The sequence below is a fragment of the Stegodyphus dumicola genome, chromosome X1, assembly GCF_044657685.1.
Source record: "Stegodyphus dumicola isolate Sdum_Otavi_A_Nest chromosome X1, ASM4465768v1".
NCBI lineage: Eukaryota > Metazoa > Arthropoda > Arachnida > Araneae > Eresidae > Stegodyphus > Stegodyphus dumicola.
In genome coordinates, this window is record NC_140780.1 from 37,443,949 (window position 1) to 37,465,189 (window position 21,241).

Genomic DNA, 21,241 nt, shown 5'->3' on the forward strand with positions numbered 1-21,241 from the left:
ATTTTGTGAAACTGCTACCATTAAATTTGCTAAAGTAAAGTTCAGATCAAAAGGCAGTTTCAGTTGATCAGCCACAGATCTAAAGTTCAGATCAAAAGGCAGTTTCAGTTGAACTTTCACTTCCGTATTAATAAAAGGCAGTAACGTAAAATAAGTAAAAGTAAAATAAGTAAAATAAAAATTTAAAAAAAAAAAAAAAACTTGTAACACGATTCTAATCTAAAATATGAAAGGGAACGTTTTTCAACATATTGTTACGAAATGCCCAGCCGCGGTAAAATAGCTTCCTCTCAAAGTGGTTTTAAGGTTGCCTTGGCACGAAATCGCCCGTTTGGCGACATAATTGGCGATTTGCCACAGACGGAGCGAGAACATTCTAGAACAAATTCTAACCGGTTTGCCCCAAGAATGTTCTCGAAGGCAGGTAAAAAAAAAAAAATCTATATAAACCCTGCCTGTACTCGGAATAGCAGTGTATCGTTGAGTTTTATTTTGAATGTGTTGAGCTTCGAGAAAGATCGCCCGAGTCGGGAGTTGTACTTCAGTACTTTGCCGTGAAGCTGTCTTCACTCTTATAGCCTGATAGCCTGAAGGCTGTGTAGCTGATTGTTTCAGCGTGTTTGCTGTAGTTTTTCGACGACTGTAAACGTGCTTTTGCAACTGTCTTGAGTAATACTGGCTAAATAAATTGTTTTTTAATTCTGTCATCAATCACTCCAAATCCACAAACCCGTAGAACGCAACAATATTATTATTATTATTATTTTCAGCGTGGATGAACGTTTATCAGCATATTAAATTGATGCGAAATCTCTCAAGCAGAAATTTATTTATGATTTCATTTACCTAGTCCTTTTATTGTGCAACCTATCTTAAACACTGGGACGATGTCATATGTTTTGGCAACTACAGGCTTCAATTCCTTAACACTGATCCTATACAAATACTCCGTGCTGTAAAATTTTTGTTTTACAGTTTCTTCTCTTATATCTGCTAGAAACTGCTTAGTAACGGGCACTGAAAAGGAATTTCAGTTTGTAAGGTCCCGCCTTCTTAGCATGCCTCCGTGGTATAGTGGTCAGCATACTCGGCGCGTATTCGAGAGGTCCGTGGTTCGAGTTCCGGCAAGAGCATTGCTCATTTTTCACGTCTCTCTGCATCAAAAATCCTAATGTCCCTTCAGTGGCTCCCGAACTAAAAACGGTGGTGGATGGTGATTCTTCACCACCAGGACTTGGCGACTGGGTCCCCTAATCCCCATGGTCAGCCAGTACCTTCTACATACAAAGCCACGGCACGGCTGACACTACGTCACTAAAGTCGTCCTTATCTACAGACAGCATGGTTGCCACATGAAGCCACTTATCACTGTTATTCCCTTAAGACGAAAGAAAATTAAACGTAGTCGCCCCCCTTGCAAAAGGCTTATGTCATTTGGTTTTAAATAAATAATTATGTATATCCGATTTGTCCTTCATCGACTGCATTTCCTAATTTGAAATACGTATCTTAACTTTTCTTAAATAATTTTACACTTAAAATAATAGAACAGAAATTGATTTAACATACTTCAGATGGTGGTAATAAAATACATGTTTAAGATCTGGCTGTTGCTGGTTTGTTTTTCTGAATATATATTTTACTAAATATCCTCTTCCTTAATAAAAAGGCAACAATAATGCATAATGACAAGTTAAGAGTTGATTAAAACTAAAAATCCCTAATCCTAAATTTATTAATCATGTTTTATTTTTGCAATATCAGTCTTTAACAACATTTGCTATTTACACATATTTGTTTAGTAATTTTCCGGTTTTGATCTTGTTCACTTCACTGTAGGATTGAATTTCGTAACATATAATAAACCTGGAGTATTCTGATTTGAATACCATTTTTGCGCAATATGAAAAATACTATTTTTGAGCATATATTGGTATTTATTCTGTGTTAATTTTCAATATAGGCGCAAAAAATTCCATACATTTAAGCTTTTTCAATTAGATTCCTATTTTTTGAAGAATATGTAATTGCATCTTTCTCAATAACAAAAAAGGAAAATTGCAAAAATTCAACAAACTTTACACTTGTTTGGAATTCAAAATTCTCAAGTTTCATTCTTATCATTTAATGTCTGTAACATCCCTTTTGTTTAATATGTACATATATAATTTTCTTGTAACTAGTAAATTTTTGTTCCTAAAAATCATTTAATTGTAACTTATCTAAGAATTTTTTAGCAAATGATAAATATGAAGTTATATAATTGATATGCACTTACTGGAATTTTTTTTATCAGGATAATCAGCAGAAACTTTAAAAACATCTAAATAGATCAAATGCCCTGAATTTTTAGAATTGTAAGGAATAAGGAGTTTAGTGTTAAGGTAAGATTTAAAATTTTCAGAATAATTTCAGATCTTTATTAAGAAAGTAGCACAACTAGGGTGTAAAACGCATTAAAAAAAAAGACTTATTTTTTACCTGAAATTTTTCTACCAGTACAATTAAAAACTAGAAATAATAGGAAATGACATCATGTACACCATTACTCTTTATTACAGTTAATCCCTTTGAGAAAAAATAACTTAGTACAAATGTATGAGGCCTTACAGCTGGGAAGAAATGAAAGTACTTTTTTATTCTAGTTTATTTTTTATAGAGTTATCAGATGCACTTTCCCCTGTATACGTACAACTATATTTCTAGAAATTTTATTTCTTTGACAGAATTAAACATAAAATAAACTGAAAATAATATATTAGTAAATATCTATAAAAATTAGTCATCTGGAATTGTATTTGACTACAAATTGTACATACTTCCTTCTTACAGTTTAAAATTAATGTAACAAACACGTCTGTTTCAATTAAAATAAGATTAGAAAATTTTTAAGATATTGATTTTAAAATATAAACGAAAGTAATATTAATTGACAAAGTATTTTATCTTTAAAAATGAATATTTCTTTAGTTTATGATGAAAAAGCTTAGTATATTATATAACAGACCTTAAAGCTTTACCACTTTTCTATGATAATTGCAAATATTTCCTTTTTTTGTGTGTGTATGCGTGCATGCATTTTAGAATAGGTGGCAAAGATTTCACAACACAAATAGAAAAAGCACTTTTTTATTCAACATATTATACACATTCTGCAGAAAATATTCATTTAAAAAAGTGAATTAGAAGTCTGAAAAATATTAAGAAAAAATAGGTTAGTTTCACTCTCTTATTTTGTACCTTAAACACATAACATATTTCATTTCTGCTACATATATAAACTATTTTTTTAATGTTTTCAATTTCCGTTGCTTAGTTAAATTATTGCTTAAAAGATTATCATTTAACTTTTTGCAGTAATTATTTAGAAAAGTATTTGTTGATGATTCTACGATATTTTTCAAAATAATCTGAGGGTTATGAAGTTTTGCACAGTTATTCAGTTCCAAAAAAATTTTTCATGAAGTAAATTTAAAGTAATTTTACACACTGTATCTCGTGGATTAGCCGAAAATAAAAAGTTTTGCTCATATTCGTCTGAAATTAGTTTCTTCACAACAATAAAATTATATATAATAGCATGTAAAATATCAAAACGACTTACGTAGAGAGACGACTTTCGTGACGTCAGAGCGTTCAAGCACCTTGGCTTTGTATGTAGGAGGTATTGGGTCAGCACGCTCGGCGCGCATTCGAGAGGTCCGTGGTTCGAGTCCCGGCGAGGGCAAAGCTCATTTTTCATGTCTCCTGCTTCGAAATATTTTAGTGTTTCTACAAGCTAATACTAGAATTCGACCGTGAATACCTCCATGAATGTTTCACGTAAAGGTTTTGGAACACTTGCTGTTTATGTTATCGAAATATAATGAGCAGTTTCAAATTGGACTTTTTAATCTTTGAAGGCTCATGAAAAGTTTGATTTTTATGCCAGGTGATCCAAATGTAAAAGAAAAAGCAAAAATTTGATAATCTGAAAAGTACAGACAGTAGCAGACGCAATTTTCGCCGAAATACATAGAAAGACATAGAATTTTTTTTTTAATCACGAAAAATTGTATTCAAGGAAAAAAATACATTTCTCACCGAGAGGTGGCGCTGTAGCAGTTCCGGAAGAAATGACCTTTTGTTCTCGACTGCGTAACAATCACTCAGGCTCACACTCAAGACGTATCGTTACAAAAACGTTTTCTTCTTTTTTATCAAAACGAACTAAATTACTGTTTTGAGTTAAGAATCCTCAGTTTTTATTTGGAGATGATAGATGAGGAAAATTAAGAAACCGTGGAATAAATCTGCTTATGCAATTGAACAAAACAAGAAATTTTCTCACAAGCAAAGTGTGGGTGAATGATTACGCGCACTGACAGCAGCGTACAGTTGTTTGGATCAACGGAGAGGAACAAACGAATGAAAACAGGAAATAAATACAGCAAAAGGGCAAACATTCGCACGAAGATTCTTGAACTTGCCATGATAAAAACAAAGAAATCCTAAAAACATTCTAAATTTGAATCATTAAAAGCATGCAAATTTTAATTAGAAATAACTTCGCAGGAATATTTAATAAGAAGGGGGGAAAACCAGCTTTTATAGAAGAAGGTTTACCCAAAATGTAAGTCCTTTTTTACCGAAATGTAAAATTTGTAAAGCAAAACGGCCCGAAATATTATGAAGTACGAAATGTTTCAAAGGTGGCAGGGGATTAAATACCACAATTTTCAAAACACAAAAAAATTATTTTCAGTATAAGTGTTTTACATTTGAAAGAAAATCCTGCTAAATGGCAAATTATTGAATTTAATAAATATGATTTTTTCAAACGAAGTAAATATGATTTAAAATGGAATTAATTACAAAAAGACGGCAGTTTATATTTCTAGGTGTGAAATCAGAACTTCCAAATAGCCCACCAGCGGCCGAGCGGTAAAATCGCTGAACACTGGTAGTTCGGTCCGAGGTTCGAATCCCGCGAACGGACTGGCTGCATGGGCGTTTTGTGGTTTTCCCCATGTGTAACGTGTATACGAGCCAGTTTCCCTTAGGAAGTCCTCCACGAAAACATCCTTCCCCTTAAGCAGATAGCCCTAGTGTGCTTTGCCGTATTCACAATACGCATACATACAAAACTTCCAAATACGTTTCAAGGCTTATTCTCAATTAAGCATCAGTGGGCTCCAAAATTCAATAAACATTTAAAATACAACACGGAAAACTCCAAAGAAAATACAGTTTACAGTCGTCTAATAAAGCCTAAGATCACAGCTGTTAAATATTTTCCTATCCCAATTAATTCTATGCTCTTAAATAAGTTTTCAAGAGGAACACCGTTTGGAAGAATGCTAAATGCAGTGTTGAAATGCTTACAGCTGATAAACGCGTAAAAACGTTCACAGAATTCCAAAAGTCTTTCGATTACTACAGAAGAATGAATTCATGCATCACTGTATCTGCTTCAGAAGATATAATGATCAGTGTCTATGAGTAAGTACAGCAGCACGGTATTACTTTTTAACGTTTTTTCAATATTTCAAGATAAATAAAAAAGATAACTAAATAAATGTAATATGATAAATAAATGTAATATGATGTCACATATGAAAAAGACAAATATTTTCAAGATAAATAAAAAAGATAACGATAATAAGATAAAGATATAAATAAATGTAATATGATGTCACATATGAAAAAGTCAATTGTGTGTATTTAATTATGGCAAAGCACACTAGGGCTATCTGCCTAAAGGGAGGGATGCCTTCGTGGAGGACTTTCTAAGGGAAACTGGCTCGTATACACGTTACACATGGGGAAAACCACGAAAACGACCATGCAGCCAGCCCGTTCGCGGGATTCGAGCCTCGGACCGAACTACCAGTGTTCAGCGACTTTACCGCTCGGCCGCTGGTGGGCTTATGAAAAAGGTCAAATATTTTCATATAAATATTTAATATTTTCAAGATAAATAAAAAAGATAACTAAATAAATGTAATATTATGTCACATATGAAAAGTCAAATATTTTCATAACGAATAGTAAAAGATAAAATGATTGAAAGAAATCAGCAAAATTTGAGTGCACGCGCGTAAATATAGCGAAAGATGTAAATTTCTTATTTTTGGTTTTGGCATGGTTTCCTCACCTTTTTTTCTTGCAGTTTGCCACTGTGCTTCCGGTATTTGGTTTTTACATATTTTTCCCCTAAATGAATAGGGGATGAATTTTAAACGCATTATTTTTTTTAAATTTATTTTATATTACATATGTGTGACTATGTATGTATCTGCGTATGTGGGTGTGTAAGTACATATATATGCATTTATTTATTAGTGACGTAGTATATCAAATTACCATTTAGAAGGCTTACTTTCGCATCACCAAAAACTCGGTGATCTTAATTACTAACTTCACAAATGTGAACTTACTAGGCACCTACGCCAGTCTAAACCAGTCTGTTTGCTGCGATTCTTACCTGAATCGAGCTACCATTGTTCAAAGTTTTAAGCACTCGACCACTGGTGGTTAATTCTGGCAGAAAGTAGCATTTAATTGTTTATATTAATAATTAAAACGTTTAGAGTAAATTTTTTTAAAAATGAGTGTAGCAGCCCAAAAAACTACTCCAATCTCATTTAAGGAAAGATTAATTATACTTGTATAAAAATAATAATAGTTAACATGGTATTCAAAGAACAAATCAGGATACAGTTCCTTTTATTTCAAATAATAGATTAGAGATTTAATAGCTCACATAATTGGTAATTAGTACATTGAGATTAGAATTTAAAAAAAAAATCATTCAAAACGCGTGTAAAAGATTACGGCAGCCGTCAAAAGATATTTTTATTTCTTTAATTTCGTATTGACACTTTTTCAGTATCAAAAATTAAATGACATTTCTAGATTTAATACCAAGATTGTGGGTGTGGTGTATTTAATTATGGCAAAGCACACTAGGGCTATCTGCCTAAGGGGAGGGATGCCTTCGTGGAGGACTTTCTAAGGGAAACTGGCTCGTATACACGTTACACATGGGGAAAACCACGAAAACGCCCATGCAGCCAGTCCGTTCGCAGGATTCGAACCTCGGACCGAACTACCAGTGTTCAGCGTCTTTACCGCTCGGCCGCTGGTGGGCTCAATACCAAGATTGAATTTATGAGATATTAAACGTGGTCCTTACTTGAAAGACAATTTAAAAATCAAACTTTTTAAAGGAGAATTATTACAACCAACATAAAAATGCAGGCACCTCTGATACGGGAAGGGGAAACTTGCGTAAAAATATACTTAAATGCAGAATCAATATTTATCATAATGGTGCCGTCCCTATTGAGCAACTCCGGGCGTTTTTCATAACAGTGACATTATAGTCATGCAAGTGGAGGAGATTTTGCAAGAAAGGTGACTTAATTTTATTACATTCCCATATATACATGAATCACATAAGGAAACTAAACTCTACTTATATAACGATGCCACGACATTACGATGTTGGAGATTCCCATATTTAAGTTGAAAATCACATTCTTTTATGCAGTACAGCTCTCTTTATGCAGTACTATTCTTTTATGCAGTACTGTTCTGTTATCCTCGCGAAGGTCCATCAAACAGATTAACAAACTGAATTAATTCACTCCCCGTGGCCGGTATAGTGTTTAGCGGAGTCGACTGCCATGTAGGTGGACCCGGACTCGAATTCTGGATCGGGCATGTATATTTGTAAACATATTAAATGTCTTTGCGACAAGACTTTTACCTTCGTGTGAGCTCTGCAAGCTTCATAAAGGTTGCAACCTATTTATGGCAGGTAAAGATTAAGAAAGCGAAACGCCTTCATAATGGTGCCCCATCATAACTATGTAGCATTGTACTTTTATAAAGGCTCCCCAGTGTACGCCATGTTATAAACCTTCACAACGACGTCCCGGCATAAAGATGACAGCATATTTACAGAGATCAATTATCAACTTGACAGTAGCAACTATCAAGGGGTCGCAGCATTATGCAAAGGGGTAAAGGCTGACGCAAGGCCGGCCCTCATGCATCGAAGTAGGCATATTAGGTACCGCCATGTCCAATATGCCTCTTGCAAACACACAAAAAAGGTACAGGTTGAAGCAAGGTCGACACCTGAACATCCATTCTGGCATATTAGGCATCGCCGGGCCTTGCTAACTGTTAACTGCCAAGGAAGGAATTCCAAGGGACAGCATCCCGGGGGGGGGTTAAAAGTCTCCCCCACCTTTCTTGCAGTACCACCGACCTCTCGAGGGAATTTCCGCTCGCCGTGTATTTGAATGCCTCCTTGCCGCACAGACACTATACGCTTACTAACACCCATACCTTCTCCGGTATTTCCGGGCTCTTAGGTACGGCAGTCAACGACACTAATCCCGTCTGGGCAGCACACATATTATGCAGACAACATCTTATTGTCGTTGACGGGTGTATATCTACCGAAGCATCTTTACAAATGACAATGGATAGGACAAGAGATCACCTCCTTACTAGCGAAGACCTTAGGCATCTTATTGATGACAGTACGACTTTGCCTAGCTAGAAAACACCCTGGTGTACCGCACTCACGGCGATCGTCTTTCATTCTCTACCACCCTCTTTTCCTGCAATCAGCTACTCGGTGGGACTTTCATTTTGATGAAATTCAAGGGGAAACTTGTCGCAAAGACATTTAATGTGTTTACAAATATGCATGCCCGATCAAGGATTCGAGTCCGAGTCCACCTACATGGCAGTCGACTCTCCACCTACATGGCAGTCGACTCCGCTAAACACTATACCGGCCACGGGGAGTGAATTAATTCAGTTTGTTAATCAGTTTGATGGACCTACGCAATGATAACAGAACGGTTACAAAGTCAGCTTTCATCTTGAGACTAGCACCCATCATTATGGTGCAAACTCTTTTATGCCAGGTAGCCGCCGTCGTGGTTTGTACCTTGATTGTCCACAGGACAAACTTCATAGAGTTTCCAGCATGTTTATGAAAGGACACAATTATCAGCATATATCAGTTTATATTATCGTTTTAATTTCTTAATCTTTTCTTCTTAACTGCTGACGAAGTTCATAGTTTTTTTTTTTTTTTTTTTTTGAACCCCCATATCCAGGGCTAAAGAAAGAGAAGGGCTGGGTCATCCCTTTGAGAAGAACGATGCCGGCACGAACCCCTCTTGGGGAGGATACCGGATGTTATGTGACGTCACTGGGTTCGTCCCGTCGTCGACTGACCAGAGCATCAGTGCGAAAGATTGAATCTTTAGTCTTGGATTCTCTTTCTTTAGCCCTGTTAGTTTCAGAGAAAGAGTGGTTTTTTTTTTTTTTTTTTTTTTACTTGAAAGTTATAACTGATGATACTTTTAAAGGGATTTTGTATTTCGAAAGTTCTTGTAATGAGAAATCATTGAAAAAATGGTATCGTGTGCCGTTGCTACCTGTAGCAATACGTATCATAATACGAAAGAAACTAGCGTGGTATTTCATAGATTTCCGTACAAAAATATTCAGTTAACGAAAGAATGGTTGCATAGGTGTCGAAGAGCGGATATTGTTAACACAAAGAGTGCTCGAATATGCAGCATTCACTTCACTGAATCTGATTATGAGGATGATATGAAAAATAGGTTGCTAGGATTACCGACAAAAAAGATACTGAAGTCAACTTCTATTCCAACTGCTTGTATTCTTGACTTGGTTATTTATCAGAATACACCAAGGCAGCAAAGGCAACAAAAAAGAAAAAATTTACAAAGTGCATTCGAAAGAATTCAGAATTTAAGTCCTAAAAAGGCATGTCTGGAACTTCAAAACGATAACAGTAATAGCTATGAGGAGCTCACTGAAAATAATATTACTCAGCAATGTTGTAACTGTTCCAACCTCCAGAAAAATGTGAATGATTTAATCACAAAATTATCAGCTCTTGAGAATAAGGTTTCTGTTTTACAGACTGAGAGAAAGCAGCATTTAAAAACTATCTCCCAGCAAAGAAAAAGATTTAAAAGGAATAGAAAACTAATATTAGAAGAAGTTCAGAAACTGAGGAAAGACATTAAAAAAGTGAATCAAGAAAATGAAAACTAAGAAAAATGAAAACGTATATTCAAAACATATTTACCGAAACTCAAATAAATGCATTAATGAAAAAAAAAGCGAATTAAATGGTCTCCAGACGACATTTCAAAAAGCATAGTAATCAGATCGTTATCCGTAAAGTCATACGACTTCTGGAAAGAAAAAATGGGTATTCCGCTTCCAAGTACAAGTACACTGAAAAGATGGTGCTCAAGATTCAGTTGCATTCCTGGAATTTTAAATGATGTACTGTTATTGATTAAAAAAACTTGCCACAATGCAACTGACGAAGAAAGATTATGCGTATTAAGTTTCGATGAAATTCATATAGATTCAAGACTCTGTTATGATTCAAAATTGGATCAGATATTAGGTCCTTTTAAAAAGACTCAATTTGTATTGGTTCGAGGACTCATTTCGCAATGGAAACAGCCCATTTATTTTGATTTTGATCGTCAAATGAAGGAAAATCTTCTGTCTTCCATTTTGTTTGCACTTGAATCGTCTGGGCTTCGAGTCAAAGCAATTGTATCTGACATGGGAGGTAGTCAGACCCTTTGGAAAGAATTACAAATTTCAACAGATAAATCTTTCTTTTACAGTCCCAAGTTCAGCACCAAAATATGGGTTTTCGCTGATATGCCGCATTGCATAAAGCTTTTGAGAAACCATTTTCTTGATAAAGGTTTTATGCTCGGAAATGGTACAGTTATAAACAAAGACGTTATATATGAAGTACTCAATAAAGATATCGGAGAAATTAAACTGTGCTATAAACTGAAACCTCAATTTTTATCTGTAAAAGGGAACGAGAGACAGAAAGTAGCACCAGCAAAAGCATTATTTTCCTCCACAACGGCTAAAGCAATTAAGCATTTGACTGGTAATGCTGCAACAAGTAATTTTTTTTCAATGGTTGATGATTTTTTTGACATTATGAATAGTAGTGTACCATTACCCCCTAGCAATAAGCCTTTAAAAGCTGCTTTCGGCCTAGAAAGCACATGAAGTACAAAAAGAAAAATTAAATGAGATTAAGCAAATGATTTTTGATCTCAGAGTATGAGGAAAGAAGACAATGCTACCTTTTCAGAAAGGTATTATCATATCGATAAATTCGATTTTCGGTTTATTTGACGACGTAAAATCTATAAATGTGAAATATATTTTAACTTCAAGACTGACTCAAGATGTATTAGAAAGCTTGTTCAGCCAGATTCGGGGTCTAGGGCGTTTTAATGACCATCCGTCTCCATCAGACGTAATAATTCGTCTGAAAAAGTTGCTATTGGCAAACAAATTGCCTAAATTGTCGTTAAAGACAAATGCTAATGACTGTGAAGAAAGTTGAAGCATATTTGACAAAAGAGCTGTTGGAAACAGCTTTTTCTTCAAATGAAAAAGCACAAATGTTTGAGTCTTCCTTATACGAAGATGATTTAATAAATTAAAGACATCTATGATGAATGTACGTCACTTCCTTGGGAAACCGAAATTTATGATTCAACGAAAGATATATCTACATATGAACAAGAATCGCTCGCTTATGTGGCAGGTTATATTGCATATCGTGTGAAAGATAAAGATCCTACTTTGGGTGAAATATCAAAAAAATTCGTAGATATTCCTAACGACTCAAATTGGATATTTTTATTATCTAAAGGAGGATTAACTGTACCATCACCAGTTTGGATGGAAACGATGATGAAAATGGAAAATGCTTTCTGTTCTTTTCATGGCAGTTCTTTTCGAAAAGGTAGAGGTGTAATTCAGAATCTCGTTTCTGAACTTGAGAAACGTTTTCCCTCCGTGAATAAGAGTGCAATTCGTTTATTTTGCCGTTTACGAACATTTATAAGGGTTCGGCACTTGAATAGGAATGCAACCCTTGTATCGGCAAGAAAAGCTGACCAGAAAGCAAATAAATAGATAAAGAGTAATAGAGGATTATCGAACCAAACTGTATAGGAAAAATAATCATGTAAGTTGATTCATATTATTCCTATCAAAAATAATAATTTGAATCATTACTTTGTTTATTATTCACTTAATTTGTGACTTAATTTATGCACGTTTCAGTTAATTATTTGGACTACTATATAAAATATTATATTTATTATATACTAATTTAGACTGCTAAATTTTACTATATAAAATAAACCATGAAATTCTGAATAAACATAAATTAGTATCAGAGCATATACTTTTAAAATGTAAGAATACATGCTATTATTCCAAAATATATAAATACTATTTTAAAATATTTTCATTATTTTTTGAGTAATTGACATTAAATAATAATACTGATACTGATATTCCATAATAATGCTTTCATAATAGACATTGCAAAAGCTTACAAAATTCTACTACTCATTATCAACGCTAATTGAAAAGCAAAAATGGAAGAAGTGAAATTTGTTTCGTTTTAATGTGTTATAAAATCTATTATTAGCATTAACTAATTTTTAATTAGATAGATGTTTAATGTCTTTAGCATGTATTCTCAAAATGTATTTGCATATTTTTATTTAATATTTCTATAATGCAAATTACTTTGTGACTAACTTATATTTTAACGCAAAAAGAATTCTTCGTAAATGTAGAAATTTACGTATGTTATCGGTGGGTTATTATTTACATATATTTAAAAAGATGATTATGAAAAAGAATTACTACATTTAGGGTACACTCGACCTAAAAAATTAGTTATGTTTACGCATATGTGTTAATTAAAAAATAGTTATGTTTATGCATGTTTTACTTACGTTTTACGCATATTAGAGTTTAACGTAAATACATTTCTAGTTCATATATAAATGCATGTATATTGCAATTTCATGAGCTAAAATCTCGGCTCATACTCGTTATTAAACTATTTTTCAAAGCGTTTTGATTCTCAAGCAAATGCTTAAGAAACTGAACAGCAGCGAACAAGCGAACCCAACTACGTCATCAGTCTCTTCTTTCGGTTTCAGCCGCGAGAAGCTGATGAACTAGCCCTTTAGCCCTGCCCCATATCGGTGAATCCACCATATAACCACCATTAGTAATTTTCATAATTATGAATAAAGTTACTGGTACCATTATCTCATTGAACTGATTTTGGAAAAAGATGCACGATTTTATTTCATTTTTGAGTTTAGCAGATTTATCAAAAATGGAAATTAAAAACACTGCATCCATAATCGGATTCCGGCATTACCATGTTGAAACCTTTATGGAACTGGGGTTCCAAATTAAAACTTACCTTTATAAAGGTTCCGGTACCTTTATGGCAGGACACCCTTATGCAGGCGCTCTCTCGTTTTGTGGATAAATAAATAATTGCATGTATTGAAATCAGCACTCTGTATTAACTTTGCACATGATCCCATGAAACAATTAATTACTAACAACTCCGAGAATTCTAGAATAGTGGATAGAAGTATGGAACTCATTGTATTTAACTTAATGTATGGAACATTTTATTAATTGAATTTTATGATAACCTTATAAAATGTTAAATTTTGTCTTTACAAAACTCTCCTACCCACTGTTAAAGTTGCTGTCATACAGTTTTCCACCTTATGTTGAGGTTCTTACTTAATTGGAATGTGAAGGTTAAATATTTAAAGAACTGGCATTTCACACCCTGTAAAAAGGATTCCAGAGCTGAAGCGTTATTACTTAAAATTTCGAAAACCATAATAGCAACACTTATAGCAGTTTTTCTATAAATTTGTTAACTCAAGCTTCATAATTGTACATCAAAATGAATTTCCGGAATGTCGTTGTAATACATTAACTATCTCTTTAAAATTATGTCTCTTCGAGGATTTAATACGATCAAATTTCAAATTAGGGTTATAGCAGATTACACTCATAAAAAAAAAAACTGCTTTCGCATCAAAATTTGTAGGGTTTTCCTTATTTTGCATAACAAATTTATTTTAAGTTTTCCTGTTCTAAACTTCTCAACTTCCCCTCACAATCTATCGCCAGGATGTAAATTTAAAGTTAAGTGAAGTGCTATTTAAACGTGTGATTATCTTAGTCTATTCAGAGCGTGTTTCGCTAGCCAAGCGCACGTTTCGTTGTTATTTCGCGGTCACGCTAGTAAGGCACGCTCTTGGCCTTATCAGTTTAGTATCACGCCGGTTAGATTTCTGTAAGTCCGCCTCTTAAACGTAAATTGAAGTACGTTTCTTGCACTATTTATTCTTCAGATTTGGCTTTAGTTACCACCTACGTTTAGTTACCACCGCAAGTGAACGGTGGTTTTGTAACGCACGAAGTCCGTGACTTTCTGTAGGATTATTTTGCACTCTTCTGTGCTGTTATTTAATTTACACCTGTGCGAGGATTCGCCAGGTTCATTGTAGGATCTAATTTAGTTTATGTGGGAAAAGAGAGATAGGTCTTACAAATTAACATTTCGAACTTTGATTAAAATTTTTACGCGCTTCTTACAAAATAATTTCCGGTAACCAAAAATAAGCAAAATTAATTAAACACGCGAATTTTAAAATATCATTTTTCTGAATTAGGAAGAATTAGAATTTCTGAATCTGATTATTCTACGGGTTTTGTTTCTAGAAATATTTTTCAATATTAAATACCCCATAATTTCAATTTAGTGCATTGTGAAAATGGTACCTACTTCAGGTTCCAACGTTACGTTATTTTTAGCGTTTCAAACAGAAAAATAATTTCAGTGGAACCAGTTATTTTATTTTAGTCAAGCCATTTTTAGCACTTACAATATCTAGATAAAAAATATGACAGTTAAATAAAAATTTGAAAATGTATAATTTAAATCAACCCTAATATGTACTTGAAACTTCAGACTTACCCAACAAGCTCTGGCGGCAGGTCGTGGCGAAATATCATCTCCGCACGTGGTCACGAGAGGAGCAGGACCGAGGAGTACTGGACCTGGGGACCGTCGCCTCACCGGTTGCTCCAGCTGATGGCCAGGAGAGAGCGGCGCCTTCTGCTGTAGCTGCTGAGCGTACGCCATGCGGAAAGCGGAGCCAACCACTCCGCTCAGTTCTTCCGCCTGCAATGGGAGAAAACGTTCATGAGCGGATTATTTCAACGAAGGACTTGGGACAAAAATAAGCTAAGAACCAATCAAAGGCAGGGAGCACATTTAGGAAGCGCAAAGACACACGACACAGGTCGACAAGGTTTGCATTTAGTTTGAGGTTTAAGATAATTCGTCAAAAATATATGCATTGCAGTATATGAATAAATGCTTTTCAGAATTTAATCTGCTATAACCATTTAATTTTTTCCTCTCTCAGAAAAATGTTTCGACCGTAAATAATTTGGTACAGTTTTCTAAAACAATTATCAAATCTATTTTTAATAAATATGGTATGACTACAGAAAATAAATCATTTAGCAATAAAAAGAAATACATATATTTTCAGAGAAAACTTAAAAAAAAAAAAAAACTCAAAATGGGGAGAGGAAAAGGAAAAATATTAAAAACACAATTTTCGTTATTTACATTTTTTCTCCATCTAAAACTATAATTTCAAGTGTTATTGAAAATGAGCCATTAATAAAAATGAGGAATATTTCAACTGCATATTTTAAACAGGTTCTGGAAAATGTGCACGCAAATAAATGTAATAACAATAAAATGAGAAAAACTAAATTAATTGGAATACAATAAAATGAGAAATAAATAATAACTATGACAAAATGAGAAATAATAATAATACAATAATTACAATAAAATGAGAAACAATAATACAATAATTACAATAAAATGAGAAACAATAATACAATAATTACAATAAAATGAGAAACAATAATACAATAATTACAATAAAATGAGAAACAATAATACAATAATTACAATAAAATGAGAAAAACTACACTAAATTTAACTCTTCGATAAAATGAGAAAAACGAAAATGAATAAGCTCAGCGCGGAAACTAGATTACAACCTCATCATGGTTTAAGCACAGTTTTATCTGTATCATACCATTTCATTTTTAGCGTTTTGTGTTTTCTTCTTGCTGATTTATACAGTTTTTACAAACTTAAAACAGCCTCTCGAAATCCAGCACAATCGATTATCCTTAATGAATGTTCTATATAATGACCGGGTTCAAATTACTAAATATTTTCTTAAAAAATTTACCTGATTTGGTAGTCTCCTACTATTTTCTTTAAGCAGCATTTAGCTAATGATTGTTTCTCCTTTACTTACTTATTTATTAAACTATTACCACTAGAGAAACCATAATCATGTTTAGTATTCCGTGAATATTAGCACCATCAAGGAAACAGATTACTGCACTTGACAATCGCAGGTTTAAAGCAGCTAAAATGGTAAAACCGTTTTTAGTAATTGTTTCCATACGCAATGATTAAATCTCTAACTCGGGTTTTGAATTCAAACATAGGCAAATTTCGTCATCTATTTTATAATCAAACAGCCAACAGATGTCTTCGCATAAGTTAAGATTTACAGACAGGGAGACTATTGACATATATTTGTAGGAAAAGATACAGTTAACTCACAGAAGGAACGAAACCTAGAAGGAACTCTTGTCGACAAAATTAAGATTTCAAGAAAGAAACGTATTATTTAAATCAGCGGACATCGCACGATTGTGTATTAAAACACCGTATTTTCTGCGTTGAATTCTCATAAAGCTCAGTAAGCAATCTACTTTTCTAATCGACTAAATTTATTCTGAGACACAAAATCAAAAATTAAAAACTTCCAGCCGTATAATATAGCCATGCGCCCTTAAATAACGTACAATTTTTCTCAACATCAATTTCTATGGGTTTATTACGTTAAAGAAATACGGTAGATGTACTGATGTACTACATAATCAATATTTTCAAGAATAATGTTTTCTAATGCCAAATTTTTTTTAGGTGTGTTTTATCTTTTAGTGATGTTAGGTGATGTTTTTTTAGGTGATGTTTTTTTAGGTGTGTTTTATCTTTTAGTGATGTTAGGTGATGTTTTTTTAGGTGTGTTATATCTTTTAGTGATGTTAGGTGATGTTTTTTTAGGTGTGTTATATCTTTTAGTGATGTTAGGTGATTTTTTTTAGGTGTATTTTATCTTTTAGGTGTGTTTAATATTTAGGTTGGAAGATTTTAAAATAATACGATAATTAGTAGTAAATTTAACATATATTACAATAAGTAGAATTTTTATCGCAAATAAAAAATATCAAAACATAAAATACATAAATTAAAAATTACTGACAAAATTACCGATTTTGATAACCTACAGACTTGTAAAGCAATGCATATATTTTTCTTCAAAACTAAAGTTAATCTCTTTTCCTATGCCTGCACGTGTACGGGTTGTGTAAATTGTAAATATATCGTAGGTTATTTTTGCCGCATGAAGCTTTGATCACATGCTTTATTGAATTTCATTTGCGAGCACAGCTTGCGAAAGAAAATTCATGGCTATTGTAAATGACATTTTCTTACATAAAATCATAAAGTAACGTCCTTTATAAAAATACTTGAAAAAAATTAAAAATTGATAAAATTACATAATGATTCTAGTGTTCATTCAGTGCAGGAAAATCATTATAATCAGTAGCAATGGAATTAAGGCAGCAAAATTTTTAAATACGCCATACCAGAAATCCCTAATGAGTAAAATAAATAATATTGTAAGGGATTTCCATAAACTTGTAGCTATGTGCTTTTGGTCCGCCGTTTATTTGCCGCTAACTGAAAATTCAAATAATGATTTTTTTAAATTTATTTATTTATTTATTTATTAACTCCCAGTTCTACCAAACTTTCAATGTTGACTAACGTAACACCATTTTAATTCACATAAAATCTCTTTCTGATTCTCATTTTTCCCATGTTAATAAAATAGTTACATATAAAATTATCGATAAATCATAATTAGTACAGCAGTAAAAACATCTTTTTCTTTCTAGGCTTTAACTTTTACTTCACTCAATCCGCCTTTTATGTCTACCTTAAGATATTTTCACCCTCCTTCCAGCATGCCTTCGTGGTGTAATGGTTAGTACACTCGGCGCGTATTCGAGAGGTCCAGGTTCGTGTCTCGGGGAAGACATTGCTCATTTTTCATGTCTTCTGCTTCAAAATGTCCTAATGACTCTACGGTGGAGCCCGAACTAAAAGGTGGTGGATGATGATTCATCACCACCAGTATTTGGCAACTAGGTCCCCCCTGATCTCCAGTCGCCCTTTAAAAGGAGGAGTATATAAAGTACCAGAAGTGGACGCAGTCCGACTCGGGAGTATATAAGGTATTTTCTCCCTCCTTCCAGCATGCCTGCGTGAGGTAACGGTTAGAACACTCGGCGCGTATTCGAAAGATCCAGGTTCGAGTCCAGGCAAGGACATTGCTCATTTTTCATGTCTTCTGCTTCAATATAACCTAATAACTCTACACTGGAACTATATATACAAACATACATAGACACGGCTTTAACTAGGGATTAAGTTACCGCAAAAAAATTGCAGAAAAACAGATTTTACAAGTTACCGCAGTTACTTATTTTGCTCATTGATTACATTAAGAACATTCTTCTATTCGTTTATAACTAGAAGGGAAGGGAGGAAAGGTTAGTAATATTTTACAAGTTATTTTTTATTCCTATTAAAAACTTTCCTTTTCATACTTTTATTATAGCTTTTCAATAAAAATCTGATTGCTATGATTTGCTTAATATTTTACGTTAAATATGTGTTTTCACATATACCGTACTGGTGCTAAGTTACTGCATCATGTTACACACTTTACTTAATGTCGCTATAAAATTTCTCTGGGCCAGTGACTTCTCTCACTAAATATTTTATTACACTTAAAATGAAGCCTTTGGAAACCACTTTGCGTTTCGAAGGATATTTAATTAAATGCAGAATACCAAACAAGGAACTCGATAAATAATAACTATCTGTAATAAAAATGATACACTGTTATGATGGTTAATTTAAAAAGAATAAAAAAATAAAATATGAGAAGGTTAGGTTAGGTTAGGTTATTCAATTGCGGCAAAGCCTCGAGGGCTGCCTAAGGGGAGGAATGCATTCGTGGAGGACTTTCTAAGGGAAACTGGCTCGTATACACGTTACACATGGGGAAACCACGAAAAAACACATGCAGCCAGCCCGTTCGCGGCATTCGAACCTCGGACCGAACTACCAGCGTTCCGCTCGGCCGCTGGTGGGCATAAAAGCTGAGAACTTATGAAGCTAACTAATAGGAAATGGAAATTAACACTTGCTAAAAGTATTTGCAAAACAATATCTCACTGTATAAGATACGGTTTAGTTTTCTTATCGAATGTTTATTTGCAGAAAAACAGATGGAGAAACCGCAGCCGAAATAATAAACCCACGCTTACAGAAAAACACTTTGCGCAATCTCAAATTTCTAAATCCTCACGATATTAATCCTTATAACACCCAAAGGCAGTAGAAGAATCATATGCATTCTATAAGGTATTTCTCCCACTTCCCTAGCGTGCCTTCGTGGTGTAACGGTAGCACGCTGGGCCGGTATTCCAGAGGTCCGTGGTTCGATTCCCGGCGAAGGCGTTGTTAATTCTTCATCTTGTCTCTTTCTAAAAATTACCTAATGTCTCTACAGTGACGCCCGAACTAAAAAAAGGGTTGTGGATGATGATTCTCCGCACCCAGGATTTGGCGACTAGGTCCCCTTAAACCCTAGTCGCCCTTTAAAAAGGGGATTATTATAAGGTATTTCTCCCACTTCCCTAGCGTGCCTTCGTGGTGTAACGGTAGCACGCTGGGCCAGTATTCCAGAGGTCCGTGGCTCAATTCCCGGCGAAGGCGGTTGCATATATTTTCATCTTTTCTGCTTCCAATTAACCTAATGACTCTACAATTCTACTTTGCGTTCGGTAGATAACAGGTTTCAGGTAACTTATACCACACTTCTTAGAAATAAATATTTCAGAGAATCTTAAAGAAGTTAAGATTGAGTACAGCCGGGACAGCCTCCATCCGAGGTGATAGCCATATGGGGTTTTGATGCCCACCCGGATTATTATTATTTATATTTAAACTCCTTGTACACCATATAGTATTACACAAGGCAAAGGTACAGTATTACAGTATTACACCATTCAGTATTACAGAGGTAAGCAAAAAAAAATAAAATAGAGTCAGAAATTCACATAAGTAGCGTAAGAAATAAAGGCACAGAAAAAAGGAAAATGACATTTAACCTTGAACAAACACATGGAGAGGGGGAGACAATGTCTAAAGAATTTAACTCAGAAATTGGTTTTTTTCTTCCTTCCTAAGTTTAACAACAGATGTTCGACACTTTCCCCTCCCCCCAAAGCTACAGGAACACAAGTATGTATCAGATAGCTCAAATCTCTTCAGATAAGAGTTGAAATTACCATGGTCAGTTAGAAACTTAGTAATTTTAAAATTGCAGAAAAAAAAATGTTATTATTAAACACAATACACTCTGTGAAGAATAAAAGTCTTTGAATAGAAGGAATAAAAGTCTGTGAGAAATAGAAGGAAAAAATAATTTAGTCAAGCAGTAGAAGAATATTTGTACAATTCATTCCACACAAGAATTGTTTTATTCCAACTTTTGTTTCATGAAGAATGACTTAAGTACAGTGTCACAGTGCGGTTAACTTGAAGGTTCGTAAGCTTGTTTTGCCAACCAATCAATCCTTTCATTTCCAAGACTGCCAGTGTGGCCATGTGCATGACAGAAAATGACATCAACACTTTTATTATTAAGATCTTTAAGAATCGCATGAGAAGTGACAATTTATTAGAGAAGAAAATATCTATAAGCTAATATAAAGGAAAACAATCAGAGCAAATAAGAAAGTTAAAACAGTAATTTGATACTCATTTAACTGACTAACTAATGCACAGTAATTCGGCTTGAAAAACCCTGGATTCATAGGGAATTCTAAAGAGGTGCATTCCAGTTGAGAACCATGATGAAGAACGACATAAGCTAGCCCAACTGGATTATTAAATTTACTATCATCTGTAAAACGCACAACTAGGAAATTATCTTCAGCAGAATTATCGCAATCTATAATTTGGATTGCCAAATGATCAGCAAGGTGATGATCTTCAACCAACACCTTGGTATCAAGCATAAGTTTGCTGATGCTATTTTTAAACTCT

At 33.9% G+C, this 21,241-nt stretch overlaps 1 protein-coding gene across 1 annotated transcript in view; it reads right to left on the minus strand.

Annotated features, from left to right (window-relative positions):
- The window catches only part of LOC118182316 (uncharacterized), a 224,627-nt gene that overhangs the window by 76,081 nt on the left and 127,305 nt on the right, over positions 1–21,241 (minus strand). The window contains exon 5 of the mRNA XM_035351660.2: positions 14,921–15,127. Within this exon, the coding sequence (XP_035207551.1) occupies positions 14,921–15,127 (207 nt within the window). The remainder of the gene's footprint in view (positions 1–14,920; positions 15,128–21,241) is intronic.